The sequence below is a fragment of the Cucurbita pepo genome, chromosome 7 (genome assembly GCF_057944985.1).
Source record: "Cucurbita pepo subsp. pepo isolate OVF chromosome 7, ASM5794498v1, whole genome shotgun sequence".
NCBI classification, from domain to species: domain Eukaryota; kingdom Viridiplantae; phylum Streptophyta; class Magnoliopsida; order Cucurbitales; family Cucurbitaceae; genus Cucurbita; species Cucurbita pepo.
In genome coordinates, this window is record NC_141804.1 from 8,894,153 (window position 1) to 8,908,350 (window position 14,198).

The 14,198-nt window shown below is 38.1% G+C and overlaps 2 protein-coding genes and 1 non-coding gene across 3 annotated transcripts; 2 read left to right on the forward strand and 1 right to left on the reverse strand.

Annotated features, from left to right (window-relative positions):
• The first annotated feature begins 3,803 nt into the window (after positions 1-3,803).
• LOC111798255 (plant intracellular Ras-group-related LRR protein 6) lies at positions 3,804-6,438 on the forward strand. The gene is made up of 3 exons (XM_023681289.2): positions 3,804-4,330; positions 4,586-4,755; positions 5,449-6,438. The coding sequence occupies exons 1-3, from the start codon at positions 4,064-4,066 to the stop codon at positions 6,137-6,139; spliced, it is 1,128 nt and encodes a 375-aa protein (XP_023537057.2). The 5' UTR covers positions 3,804-4,063; the 3' UTR covers positions 6,140-6,438.
• Positions 6,439-6,804: 366 nt separating this feature from the next.
• On the forward strand, positions 6,805-7,019 carry LOC111799372 (small nucleolar RNA U3). Its single transcript, XR_002815841.1, has one exon. It is a non-coding gene; the product is annotated as a small nucleolar RNA U3 (small nucleolar RNA).
• Positions 7,020-10,522: 3,503 nt separating this feature from the next.
• On the reverse strand, positions 10,523-12,907 carry LOC111798896 (ribosomal RNA processing-like protein). The gene has a single exon (XM_023682244.2). The coding sequence runs from the start codon at positions 12,681-12,683 to the stop codon at positions 11,010-11,012; it is 1,674 nt and encodes a 557-aa protein (XP_023538012.1). The 5' UTR covers positions 12,684-12,907; the 3' UTR covers positions 10,523-11,009.
• Between the last annotated feature and the right edge of the window lie 1,291 nt (positions 12,908-14,198).

A 14,198-nucleotide genomic window follows, 5' to 3' on the forward strand; every position in this document is an offset into this window, starting at 1 on the left:
ATACTGCGAACTGTTGTTGCCCTCTTGCTTGCATATATAACATCTCTTTTGGAAATCTCTCTCTGCCTTCATTTTCTAAAACTTTCTTAAACCGAGGCCAGAGGCTCGTCGCTTGGCTGTAAGCGACGTAAGAACGAATTGGCTTTAGCTCACTTGTTGTTGGAAAGTGAGTGTTGCACAATCATAAGTCCGCTGCCATTGACTATTGTGTGAATGTTGTTATTGGCTATTAAGAGAGGGAAAGAGAAAAAGGGAGGTAGAAAATGAAAGTGAAAGAGAACAAAAATAAATACTCTAATTGGCTATGGTGTGAATGTTAATAATTATGGCTCAGATTCCTTATTAAGAAGGAGAAATAAGATTAAGATTTAAACGTTATGAACATTAATGAAAATTGGACTTTATCAGAGCCACCATTCTTTACAAATTCTCCTCATCTAGCTTTATTTGTTATTAATTTTCCTATTCACCTATATGGTTCTAATGGCAACATAGGTATACTAGATTCAATGTTTGTGAATTTTAGTGCATTTTTTATATACACCTACCCAAAGAAGTTTGTTGCGCCGTTGTCAATGAATCTAATTTACCCAAAAGTACCTGTCACCACTATGTCAACGTTCTAAGCATTGCTATTAGTGGAGGCATATGCTTTTACCTAGAAGCGAGTCTAGGTAGACCTTCCTGCACTGCCTACCCGAGTTTGTTAGCTAGTTAACAAGGTGCTCGACGGTCCTCCCCAAGCAGTTTCTCGAGATGTGACCCTGTTGGCCACACCTAAAACACGCTCCAGACCGTGCCAAACATTGTCCCCAATGGTTTTTGCCACACTCACAACACAATGGTTTATAGTCTCCTCTGCCTCTTTGTCGACCTGGTTGTTGGCCACGTTTCGGTTTTTTGTGGTACCTGCCCACCTGTTGTTGTGGTTGTATTAGTGGCTGATGATGTTGTGCAACCTGGTCATAATGTCGCTTTTGTCCTACTACGGGTGTTAGGACTATTGGCCTCCAAAGTTCCTCAACACTGTCCCCTTCCAAAGCCGTGGCGGACCTCAGGGCATCATCATAAGTAGTAGGCGCTATAGCCCCAACAATGCAGCGAATTTCTTCATCCAAGCCAAAGATAAACCTCTGCACCTTCTTGATCTCTGTGTCCACCAACTCTAGGGCAAATCGCATCAACCTTATAAAATCTTTCCCATAGGTGCCGACAGAGCGCCCGTTCTGCGTCAATTGAGTGAACTCTTGTTGCTTCTGAAGTCGTGCTTCTTCGGAGTAATACTCTTCCCAAAAGGCCTCCTTGAATTGTGGCCATGAGATCACACCTCCATCAGGGCTGAGGACCTCCCGAGTGAACTCCCACCATATTTCTGCATCGTCCCGTAGCATGAACGATGCTAATGACACTTTCAAGTCATCAGGACAGTTCATGTAATAGAAGATTGTCTCTATTGATGATAGCCATAATTCTGCCACTATCAGATCTTCAGAGGCCCCATTAAAGATGCGGGGGTCATACCTCTTGAAATCTCGCAGGTATCTCGTCTCTCGAGTTGTCGTCGAGCTGTTGGCCACTTGTGCCTGTTGTATAGCCACCATGGTCTGCAACATAGCGTGAAACATCTCCCACATCAAGGTGACTGTGGCCTGATCGAGTCCAACTAGAGGCAATGCCGGAGGTGGTGCAGCTGAGGGTGGGGTCGCTGGGCCTATCCAATTCACCGCTCCTTTTTGAGTCGGGCTCCTTACTACCATACGTCTCTTAATAGGGGGTCGTCCTCCACTACGTCTTATTCCACACCCTCGAGGTGGCATGATCTATCAACCAATACATTTGGTACTAAGTCTGCAACCCTTAACATGAAGTAAATCATACATAGCATCACCATTGCCCATACGTGAAAATCATGAGCATCATTTAACATTATCATTTATTATCTTTCATTGGACATACCTGATGGTGACAGAGCTTCCATTGTAAGGCCATCGAAACATGAGCCAACATCGTGGATACTACATAATCTATAAGTCTAGCTTAATTACCAAGCGTAACGACCCAATTTTTTAATTTAAAAACAAGGTCACAATCACCTATATTTTCGCATTAACGATACTTTTTAATCTTATGAGTTATTTTGTCGAATGACCTATCCTGACCCAATGAAAAAAATGGGATCACTTCTTATGGACTCGTTGAGAATGATTCTGATCTAGTTCATGGCCTATTGTTGGGATTGGGATTCTCACGGACAGAAAAAAATTGCAGTCGATTTGATAATGATCGAGTGACATTGCTTCTTTGGCCCGAACCCAGGAATCCCTTTGATAATCTTCTTTCGCCAATTGGATCTATGCAACGTAGAGAGTTATAGCTTACTTTACTATTTACTTATAGCTTTCATTTTTAAGTACATTTACATTACCAATTGTATTATGAACTCAACATCTTAGGGTGAGGGTTAGGGAAGTTTGTGTGACAATTAAACCAAGACTCGTTCTTGACAATGTTCGATTTTGATTGGCCAACTAAACTCGGGTAATGTCTCACTTTTGAAAAAAAATAAAATAGGAGAGGTCGGTCATTGAAAATTATCGAGCGTTAGGAGCTGGTTAAGTGGAGAAATTAAGAACGATAATTCAGCTAATGCATACAAATAACAAAGAGTATGAATGATTTAAACATATATATTATATTCATGCGTTTAAATATATTAACACAACGACAAAAACTATACTCCATAAACGAACATGTAACGGTCTGCTAGCAGATATTGTCCTCTTCTAGAGGAAGGTTCCATACCCTTAAAGGATGTTTTATTCTCCTCCTCAACTAAGGTGGGACTCTTGGGACTCTTACCGAGCATGTAAAACGCATCTAGAGGAAGGTCCCACATCCTTATAAAGGTGGGACTCTTACCGAGCATGTAAAACGCATCTAGAGGAAGGTTCCACATCCTTATAAAGGTGGGACTCTTACCGAGCTTTCAAGCTTTCCCTCAAAACTTTAAAACGCGTCTGGAGAAAGGTTCCACACCCTTATAAAGAATGTTTCGTTCTCCTCCTCAACTAAGGTGAAACTCTTACCGAGCATGTAGGAACCGAAGTTCAACTACGAAGAGATGCTACACATGTGTGGTGTTAGTGGAGAGATCAAAGCCACTATCTAAGTCATCAAAGTTGAAATTGACAACATTAGTGCAATGGGCAGTCAAATCATGCGAGTGGTCGATAGAGAAGTTCCACCACAAGAGATGAGGTCTCTACTCAAAGCTCTTTAGTGGGAGTAGCAATATCAAAGAGATTGAAAACCCTATACCTCTAAGATATTAATAACGAGTACGATATCTAACGATCACACAAAAAGTTCGATAGCAATGACATGCAATGATGATAGTAACCTAACAAAGAATATACCAAAACATGAACTCGTAAGAATACTAAATTAAATATGAGATCAGGTATGATTCTATAAAAACTATGTTTAGGGTTATACTTCCTGAAAATATACCTTCGATCCCGTTTGTCGTCGCCTTCTTATCAAACGATGAAACGTTGAAATCTTAAGACTAGTCTTCATAGTAAAGGATGATCTTTCCTTCGATCGTATTAGCAAGATCTTTGAACGATCACCTCACCCGTTCATTCCTAATACTTATAACTCCACGACTCAAACAAACATCTAGATTTGTTTGCTTCTACCTAAAGATCAACCATTACTTTGAAGCCAAATTTAGTTTAACAAAAATAAATAATGGAAAGGGTTGACTTTATCAAATTGAATGAATAGAAAGCAAATTTCCCTATGTATACGGCCATTGTACTTATGATTTTGATCCAAAAAACCACAAAAAAATTTATAATAATATGTTTTCACACGTGGTAGGTCACAAGTTTTGTTATTTTATGTGTAAAATCCATTAATTTTCTCACCATCCAAACACACCCTTATAACTACAAACGAACATACAAAAATTTTCTATTCTTCTTCACTTTCTCTCTCTTTTGTTGTTTGGTTTCTAGGAAAATAGCTAAGAAAATTCTTGAATTCTTGTGGGGAAGCTATGAACATGTTGTTGTTTGAGCAGCAGCTACAGCAGCCACCGCCGACGCCGGAGGAGGTGGAGGTGACGATGGGCGGGAGGAGGACGGTGATCGGGACGAGGGGCGGGGCGGTCGTGGCGGCGGAGAGAAATAGGAGGGTGGTGGTGGAGGAGGAAGAGAGGCTTGAGATTGTGGATTTGAGTGGCATTTCATTGAGTTCTTTGCCAAATCCTAATCTCAATTTGGCTACCATTTGCAAGTTAGATCTCTCTAATAATAATCTTCAGGTGATCTCTATAACAAAGTTTGAATCTTTCTTGTTTTTAGCATTTTTTAAGGAAAAACATGACAACTTGAATATGTTTTGTTTCATAGTATAAACAATTATGTTTTGTTCTTATGTTTTGTTTCGAGATTATTTTAACGCACTATGATTATCAAACGACCCAGGTAGAAAATTTTGAATAAATAGGATGATTATCTAATAAGAGAAAATGGGAAAGACCCAAAAAAAAAAATTTTGATTTTTTCGTTGTTTGCAGAGCATCCCGGAGTCTCTAACAGCAAGACTGTTAAACGTTGTTGTATTAGACGTTCATTCAAACCAGTTGAAATCTCTCCCGCACTCCATTGGTTGTTTGACTAAACTCAAGACCTTAAACGTCTCCGGCAATCTCATCACTATCCTTCCCAAAACTCTTGAGGATTGCAGGTTCGTTTTTTCCGCTCCTCGTTCTTTATTTCCTTTGAGTTCAATAATAGGGTGAAAACTCAGACATATGACTTTTTAGTCAAAGATTACAGTATCTTTAATCAGTTGAGCTATACTTGAGTTGACATCTTATCATTTTCTCATTCGTTTTAGAACTCTGTTTCAAATAATATTATTAAAAGCCCGATGATGATTTGAGATAAGGGGTTGACCCGAAACGAGCAAATATAATATAATTTTTAAACTAAGTCTTCAAAAATTAGGTCAAGTTGGTGTAAAATTATATCAAAAGCAAAGGAACAACATAAAAGATAATGGCATACATCATGATTAGATTTTGACATTTGAAAATAATAATAATAAATAAATAAATTTAGTATATGGTGGGGAGCATATGCTATATGCTTCTCATCATTCCCCTATTGAATACATTATAAAATGTGCATATATTATAATGGTCCAAATATAATTAAAATATTTTAATTTGTATGTAATTAATATTAACATAAAAGGTAACCTTTTTTAAATAATTTTGTTCTAGGGTTTGCAAAAAGTAATAATTATTTTTTATTATCCATTTGGTTAGATATTTTTATTCATTTTATAATATTCGTTGTCCCCTTATTAAATTAAAGATCGATAAAGAACAGATATATGAACGAACGATTTGTCTAAATATATTTTCTTTTGCAGATGTTTGGAAGAACTTAATGTGAATTTCAACAAGTTGATAAAACTTCCCGACACGATAGGGTTTGAACTATCCAACCTAAGGAAGCTCTCGGTGAATTCCAACAAGCTAGTTTATCTTCCTCATTCCATCTCTCACCTTAAAAACCTTCGTGTTCTCGATGCTCGCCTAAACTCCCTCACTGCCCTCCCCGATGACCTCGAGAATCTTATCAAGCTAGAAGTCTTGAACGTTAGCCAAAACTTCCACCACCTTCAAACTTTGCCTTATTCTATTGGCCTTTTGTTATCTCTAGCTGAACTCGACATTAGCTACAATAGAATCACTTCTCTCCCTGACTCTATTGGTTGTCTCAAGAGACTTCACAAGCTTTGCGTCGATGGAAACCCCTTATCCTCCCCACCCCCGTTCGTGTTTGAACAAGGAGTACACGCCGTTAGAGAGTATTTGAGTGAGAAGATGAATACACGAAACTTAAGCTCGCACAAAAAGAAGTCATGGGTGGGCAAGTTGGTTCGATATGGTACGTTCAATGGTGGATATGGGTATTTCAGAACTAATGAGCCACGTGAGGATCGAGAAGCTTTCATGTATTCTCAATATCGCTCCATTGATGGTCTCACTTCACCAAGGTACATAGGAACGTTCACGCCACGACGCTTCTTTTGGACCCGAGGGTATTGGACTAGATGATGTCATTGTCAATGCCGTCATTCAAAAATACAACTTTTGGAAGTGAAACATTAATATCTCTATCTTATTGTATTTTGATAGTTTTAAATTCGAGGGAGTATCAAGAGAATACGAGTTGTGTAACGGAGTATGAAGTATATGTTTTATATGTATAGCCCTCTTTACCTAACGTAGTGCCATTTGAGAGTGAGATTAGGTAATAAAATGGAGTGTAAAAGTTCATACAAGTTCATACAAACTCTATGAGACTTTATTGTTATTATTCGAACATAAAATCGGGTCGTATGGTTGAAGAACAATTTAGAAAAAATTATTAATTTTCACGTCGGAAGTTTAAATGTCTCATTTACCCTTTTGATAGATATGGGAATGAAAAATAAATTAAATTTTAATTAGTTAAAATTATTGTAATAATCTAATTTAATAAAAATAAAATAATTATCAATTAATTATGTAAAATTAAAATTAAATAATATAGTAAAATCGCCAAAAATAAAAAATAAAAATAATAATAAAACTAGTGTAGCCGGTACCATCGCATTTGATTTGATGGCTATTTGTAGCTGCCTTTTTAGGTCACTAAGTGAGTCATGTCAGCATTCCCACATCGGAAATTGGCGAATAAGAATAACGTTATTTAAACAGAAAGATGAGGGAGAGAGGGCACGACCTTACTTGAACAGGATCTGTTCTATAGGTTGTACAACTGTGTCCTTGAGTTCTAAGGAGACAAGAACCAAAGTCTGGTGGATGATTAGCTGCCTTGCGACTAGAGCGTGAATAACGGTTAATGGACCCCTGGTGGTCCTGTGGCTGTAGATGATCGTTCTCGGGGTAGGTTCGCCCTGCCTGGGATGGTCGCATGGCGGTCTGACAGACTCAAAAAACATTTTTTTTTTTTTTGTTTTTTTTGCGTTCTTAATCTGTGTTGTGATGGAAGAAACCCGTTATTTTGTGGGTGAAATCTCAGTTTTAGCGTTTAGAATCTGTAGTGTGATGGAACCCTTTATTTTGTTTGTGAAATCTGAGAGCTTTGTTGGTTTGGTTTGGAAGTGGATTGGATGATTAGAATTTGGTTGTTTTTGTGCTGTGTTCTTGAGGTTTTGGGATGGATTTAAGTTTGAATTAGTATGTTAAATCATTCTTTGCGATGGAGATAGGATGCAGAGTTATGTGGGAAACATGGATGTGCAGTATTTTAAGAAATACACAAGACCCAGGCATCGCACATGGACTCCAAGGCGGGCATGTAGACGCTCCCTTGACCTGTCCTTCTACTAACATACACTCATGCTGCTAGAAAAGTCGGGAGGGAAAGAAGAGCATAACATCATAGAGTACATAACACCATAGTGTATGCGTCCATACTAATCATATCGAATAAGTATCCTGATGCACATGACATACAAAATATATGAGGTCCCAAAAACTTTAAGTCATGACATATATATATGATGCGAGTCATACCGTTCTTTCTTAACATAACTTTCATGAATAATATAAATGCCTTAACAGTTTTGCATAAAACCTTAAATGAAGATGCTAATATAATGCGCATGACATAGCATATAGAGGTGTCATGCATCATACGACATGGAAGTCACAACCAGATACATAACATATCACAACGTCTTATGGAATCACATATAACATAACATAATACATGTCAAATAGTCACAAAGTACGGTTCGTGGAAGAGTCACAGAGCAGGCGTCGTTCATACTTCATACAATTCATTCAACCAGTCCCTTAATATTAACTTAAAGCTGCTCTTTAAAATCTAATAAATTAGAATTTTACTCTGAAAATTGGCTCACCTAATTTGTCCAACATAATTTAAACTTGGTTTTAAATCATTTAAATTAGCTAGAAAGGAGTCATACTAACCTTAAACATCTACGAAAGTGTCAAAAATACCTCCGGAATATTCAAAACTGGTAGGAAAGAGTCCAAGCTTATCAGACCTAAGCGAACCAGTCGAGAAGCCGAGTTGGAGTCGTCAGAAAATGTATTCTCTGATTGACTCTAAACCCCCCAAGTGGAATGAACGACGCAATTGTTGTGAATCAATAAGCCAAGGAATGTCCTTTTATGTTGGAGTCTAACTGATAATTTTCTCAACCTAACCGATGTGGTACAACTTTTTTTTTTCTTTTTTTTCTTTTTTTTCTAATTTTCGATTGTTACATCATACACATCTAAAAGAAAATTTTGTTCTCAAAAGTACCTTAAACTTGGAACTACTCAGGTCTTCGTCTATTTGGAGAGGTTCGTAATTTATAACGTGAGTTGGGTCATTCAAGTATTTGTAAAGCAGGGATACATGGAATATAGTATACACCACAAAAAAGGATGGTGGTAGGACTAATCTATATGTCATCGGTTTGATTCGATGTAGAATGCTAAAGGTCCCAATAAAGTGTTGGCTCGGTTTTCCTTTTCGTCCAACCCTCAAAACGCCTTTCATCGAGAACAACTCAAGAATACCTTGTCACCTGCCTCAAACACCAGTTTCTACACCTCACTTTGGTCTGTCTACTCCGAGTCGTATGCATTTTTTTCTTGATCTTTTGCACAGTCTCATTGGTGACTTGGACTAACTTTAGGCCCAATAGTTCACATTTGCCTACATTGCCCCAGCACACCACGACCTTCATTGTTTCAATATGAAGTTTCAAACAACGGCACACCAATAGTTCTCTAATATTTGCAGCTGTAAGCAATTTTCATATGATGTATGTTTATGAGACCAAAGCATTGTTACTGATAAAACTGACATCACATAGTCTCACCTATTCCTCGTAGGGTTGAGACATTATCCGAAGTAACATGTGTAAGGTTGCTAGTGCAACAACCCACAATGGCGGTGTGACCTTTTGTTATCTTAGGTAAACCTAGAACCTTTAGATAATCATGATGAAGACGTGTGACAATTTTTTTTTTTTTTTTGTAATCGACCAAGATTTGTGTTGAGATACATAATAATTTATAATTAATCTCTAATATAATTTTATCATTAATTATGAATAATGACAAGCTACCTGTGATTGCTTAAATTTCTCACTCAACCAACATTATAATTACAAGCACAATGATGATTAAACATATTTGAGAGATCACTGATGCTTCAACTATAATCTTCTGCTGTCGGTTATGGCTACTATCACAAGCTTTCGTTGTTAAAAAATTGATATCATATCCTTTTGAGAACTTGTAATGAAAAAGGAAAAACTTTAAAAAAGTAGCACTTATTTTGGTTGAAGGGACTCAAAGAGATAAATGTGAGATGAACGGGATTCAATCGGGTTAGCCTAACATCCTTCAATCGTGATATATATCTTAATCAATGGAATAATATTCTTAACACAAAGGTATACAGGAATCCTAATCAGAACATAGAATAAGAGGCAAAAATACCATTTCTGTAATCAAATGTTAAACTACCATCCAACTAAAGCAAGCTTCATTATATATCACAAGAGATCGAGCTCGGTTCCAACGAACTGGACCAATGGACCAGCCAATCATAGCTGAACCCAACCAGAGTTCGTTGATTTGGTTCGGCCTAATTCTTGCTCCGTTCATCGATTTTGTTCAGTCAGTCGAATCAATCAATTCAGCTGGATCATCTAAGAACCAGTTCACACCCCCCAGCAAATTGCAATGGACAAGTCTCCTATTGCACAGGAGATCGAGCTCAGTTCTAACGAACTGAACCAATCGACCAGCCAATCATAGCTGAACCCAACCAAAGCTGGCCGATTGGGTTCGGCCTAATTCTTGCCCTGTTGATCGATCTCGTTCAGTCAGTCAAACCAATCAATTGAGCTGGATCATCTAATAACCAGTTCACACCCCCCCCCCCCCCCCAACAAATTGCAATGGACAAGTCTCCCATTGCACAGGAGATCAAGCTCGGTTCTAACGAACTGAACCAATGGACCAGCCTATCATAGCTGAACCAAACCAGAGCTGGTCGATTTGGTTCGGCCTAATTCTTGCTCTGTTGATCGATTTGGTTCATTCAGTCAAACCAATCGATTCAGCTGGATCATCGAAGAACTGAATCGAACCAGTTCACACCCCCAACAAATTGCAATGGACAAGCCTCCCATTGCACAGGAGATTGAGCTCAGTTCCAACGAACTGGACCAATGGACCAGCCTATCACAGCTGAACCAAACCAGAGTTGGTCAATTTGGTTCAGCCTGATTCTTGCTCGGTTGATCGATTTGGTTCAGTCAGTCAAACCAATCAATTCAGCTGGATCATCTAAGAACTGAATCGAACCAGTTCGCAATGGACAATTCTCCCATTGCACAGAACATGAGTATTCTGCATAGCATATGAAGGTAAAACCAGGGGCAATTATACACAAACAAATGAAAAAATGCAGATTCATTAACCAATCTACAATATGCATTTCCAGTCATTCGTCCAGATGAATACTACTTCTAACATCAAAACAAAAATACATTTGCCTAATGATCATCTCAATAATTACAAACTGAGAAGGAAAAACAGCAACCGTTATAAAAGGAAGAACAAAAACAGCAACCGTTACGTTCCCTCCCGGCCGAAATTCTACCCTAAATGATCTCTCACTCATTTATGCTGCAAAACCCTTACTCCCTTAGAAGTAAAAAAATTATCAGCTAAGCTAGAATTTTCAAAGGGGCATCATCAATTTCAAGTTCTCAGCTCAATGCATCAGAATCTTCATTCCTTTTCAATGGTTGAGTTCATGGAAGTCAGTCAATATGACAACAAAGCCCAAACAAAACGAGGTAATTAAAAAACTAATTAAATGATAAAATAAAAACAGTAAGCTTTGGACCTCTGCAACTTCATACCCGATGAAAAAAAGTATCTAAGTACTCTTAGATTTCGGTTTCTTCAAACGTTTGACAGGCAAGCTTCTTACACCTTTCTTAGCCCTCATTGTGACAGCTCTCCTTTTTGTTCTTTTAGTTGTGGCAGGGAATTCCAAGATAGGACCTGGAGGTATTCCTTTCTTAAGGGCACTTCCCCTCGGAGTAACGGTGGGGGGCAGTCTCAAACTTTCCGGTGGCAACGGATTATGGGGTTTCCATACCAAGTTATTTTTCATGGAAAATCTTACCTTCTTTACACTATTCTCTCCACTTTTTGCAGCTGTATTTCCTTCAGTGTCAACTTGGTTAGGAAGTACTACATCATGTGTCTGCTGCACATCGACCTTCTTCGCTCTCTTTCTTTTCTTGACTGAGCCATTGGCTGATATTACAGGGGTCATAACATTGTCTCCAAACTCAGCTTCAGCAGCAACCCTCTCGAATTGCATCTGAAGGTTCGATATCACAGATTCATCAAATGTTATCATATTTCCATCACTAATCTGTTCATTATTAGAATTCTCACCGTTAGCAACAACTATATTCTCATCGTCCTTATTCATATGAGTATTGTTAGAAACAAGATCAGAAATACCGTTCGTGTTCTTCTTCGCCTTCTTAGCCTTCTTCTTGCCACTGCCATCGGAGACCTTTTTAGTCTTCTTTTTCTTTTTAAGTGCCTTATCAGTGATTTCATCGCTAACATCAACATCAGCCATGGAAATTTCTTCACTGGAAATAGGAACCAAAGTAGGCACTTCATCACCATCTTGCTCTTGAAGATCTGGCATGGAAATCTCAATCCCCGACGAGATAAAACTTTTCTCCAACTTCTGATACTCTTCGTGCATCGCAAACAGTACCTTTCTATTCGATTGACAACAATCGGGTGAAGAACCCAATTCATAAAATGTAGAGGAGAAAAGGTTTGTCAATGGAATTGTCCCATAAACAACTATATCATCATCAGAGTTGATATCCTCTCCACATTTTCGACGCTCGAGCAATTGCTTCCCCATTTTAAGTAACACATCAAAAAGATTAGACTTAATTTTTCCCAACATAACTTTATCAGACAATTTAGCCATGGACAAAATGAATGGCTTGAACAGGATATCAATAACTTCCTTCCCAAGAGGAAGAAACGGCCTAAGTTCTTCAAGAAACACAGAAGCAATTTGATAATTAACACCATTCCCATGAAACTTATCATCAGTGAAAAACACCCTTTCTTCCAAAACTTGAACTGAACGACGACACAGTTCCAAATCCCAAGAATTCTTCTTCAACAAAGCAAAAAACTGGTGCATAAATCTACGAATCAAAAGATAAAACTTATCTAACCTAAGCGCATCAATGCCAGCCCATTCACGACGCATGGTGAGAAGAAAAATAGAAAAGTACTGAAAAGCAAGCGGCAATTCGAGATGTAGGAGCAAAGAAGCAAGGCGATTAATAAGCTCGGTTTGAACAGGAAGCTTATCGGCATGCCAAACACAGTAGAACAAACCCTTCCAAAGCTTCTTCATATCGCCATCGGAGAGGCTCGTTTGAGTGGGAAGCCATGTCTTGATGATTACACGGAGGGTTTTATCCCGAGTCGCCTTGTTGGAGGACGCCAAAAGCTTAATCAATGAAGTGAAATCTTGATCTCCTTCAACCACCTCCATTTTTTTTTACAGGAAAAGCTTGCTCGTTCGCTTTCAGATTCAGAAAAGAGGAAGAAATCTGAATAGAGACGCCGAATTAGGTTGAAAGACTAGATTGGTGTGAGGAAAAAGGATCGATTTCGATGAAATTGGAGCTTCCCAATTCCCAGAAGGCCGAACAGCGGCGTTTTGAGAGAACCCTAGATGTTAATTGGGGCCTGGCGGAGGTCGTTAAGAAGTTCATAATTAGGTTACAAATGGGTAAATTATTTTCTAAACTTTAAATTTATATTTTAAAATATTTTTGAAAGTTTTAAATAAATTATTAAATTTTTAACTTCGATCTAAAAAAAACTTCAACCAACCCAACCCGAAACCTTAGATAGCATTTTAGATTGGGTTGGGTTTATTTTTTAGAACGGTATTACGAGTTTATTGGATAAAGGTTTGAGTCAACATGAACCGAACTGGTCCAATTTTTTTAATAGACAAAAATTAAGTCTCGTCCCTCTGGATACTGACACAACTCCTCGTCATTCATTATTGTTCTCTCCCTTGACGTCACCCACGTTGCCAGCCACGCTACTTGCCCTCGCCATCACTGTTAGACGCAGACAAGATGCTCCTTACAGATGCAGCCACACGCAGGTCCTCGACCTTGCCCTAGCCAACAACTCAACTCAATCCTGGGTTAAGTTGTGAAAATAGATAGTTGCTTTACTTTTAAGAGTAGTTCTCTGTGTTAATATTTGAGATTATCTTGACGTGTAATTTTCATGATGGACCACTTCAAAGCGGTATAAATGAATCAATGCATTAATGGACCCAGCTGTTAAGGTTCTCTGTGTTAATATTTGATATTATCTTAACGTGTAATCTTGAATCAATGCATTAATGGACCCAACTAGTAAGGTTCTCTCTGCTAATATTGAGATTATTTAACGTATAATCTTCATGATGGACCACTTCAAGACGGTGAATGAATCAATGCATTAATGGACCCAACTCTTAAGGTTGATTCAGTAAAGTCAAACGTCACGAGTAATTGGCAATCAACTGAAGTTAAAACCTAATTATGACATGGTTCTCATCCAAAGCTACATAACTATTAAGTGATTTGTCACGGTAGATATACAAGTCAAGTTTTTTAAACAGTGTAACACAATCTACCGATATCATCTTCAAGATTTTTAAAATATGCTAATTTTACAATAACTCATAACCAAATGAGCTATAACACGTAACACGATCATATTTACAGAATAGGAAGAAGAAGGTTTTTACTCAATTAGGCAACAATTTCTCGAGTTGCTTAGAATGTTACGTGTTACGATTCTACTTCAACATTATGTGTTCGGGAAATGCGAGGAATGACACACGTTTGAGTTTTGTCCTAACAATCCGGCTATTAGAAATCAAAATAATTAGTGAAATAATGTGTACTTAACCCTTGTAATTTAGAGTGGAGTAATCATTTAAACTTTGCATAGGAGGTTGATGAAGTAATTTTCAAGTCTAGATATGTCTACGGGGCCC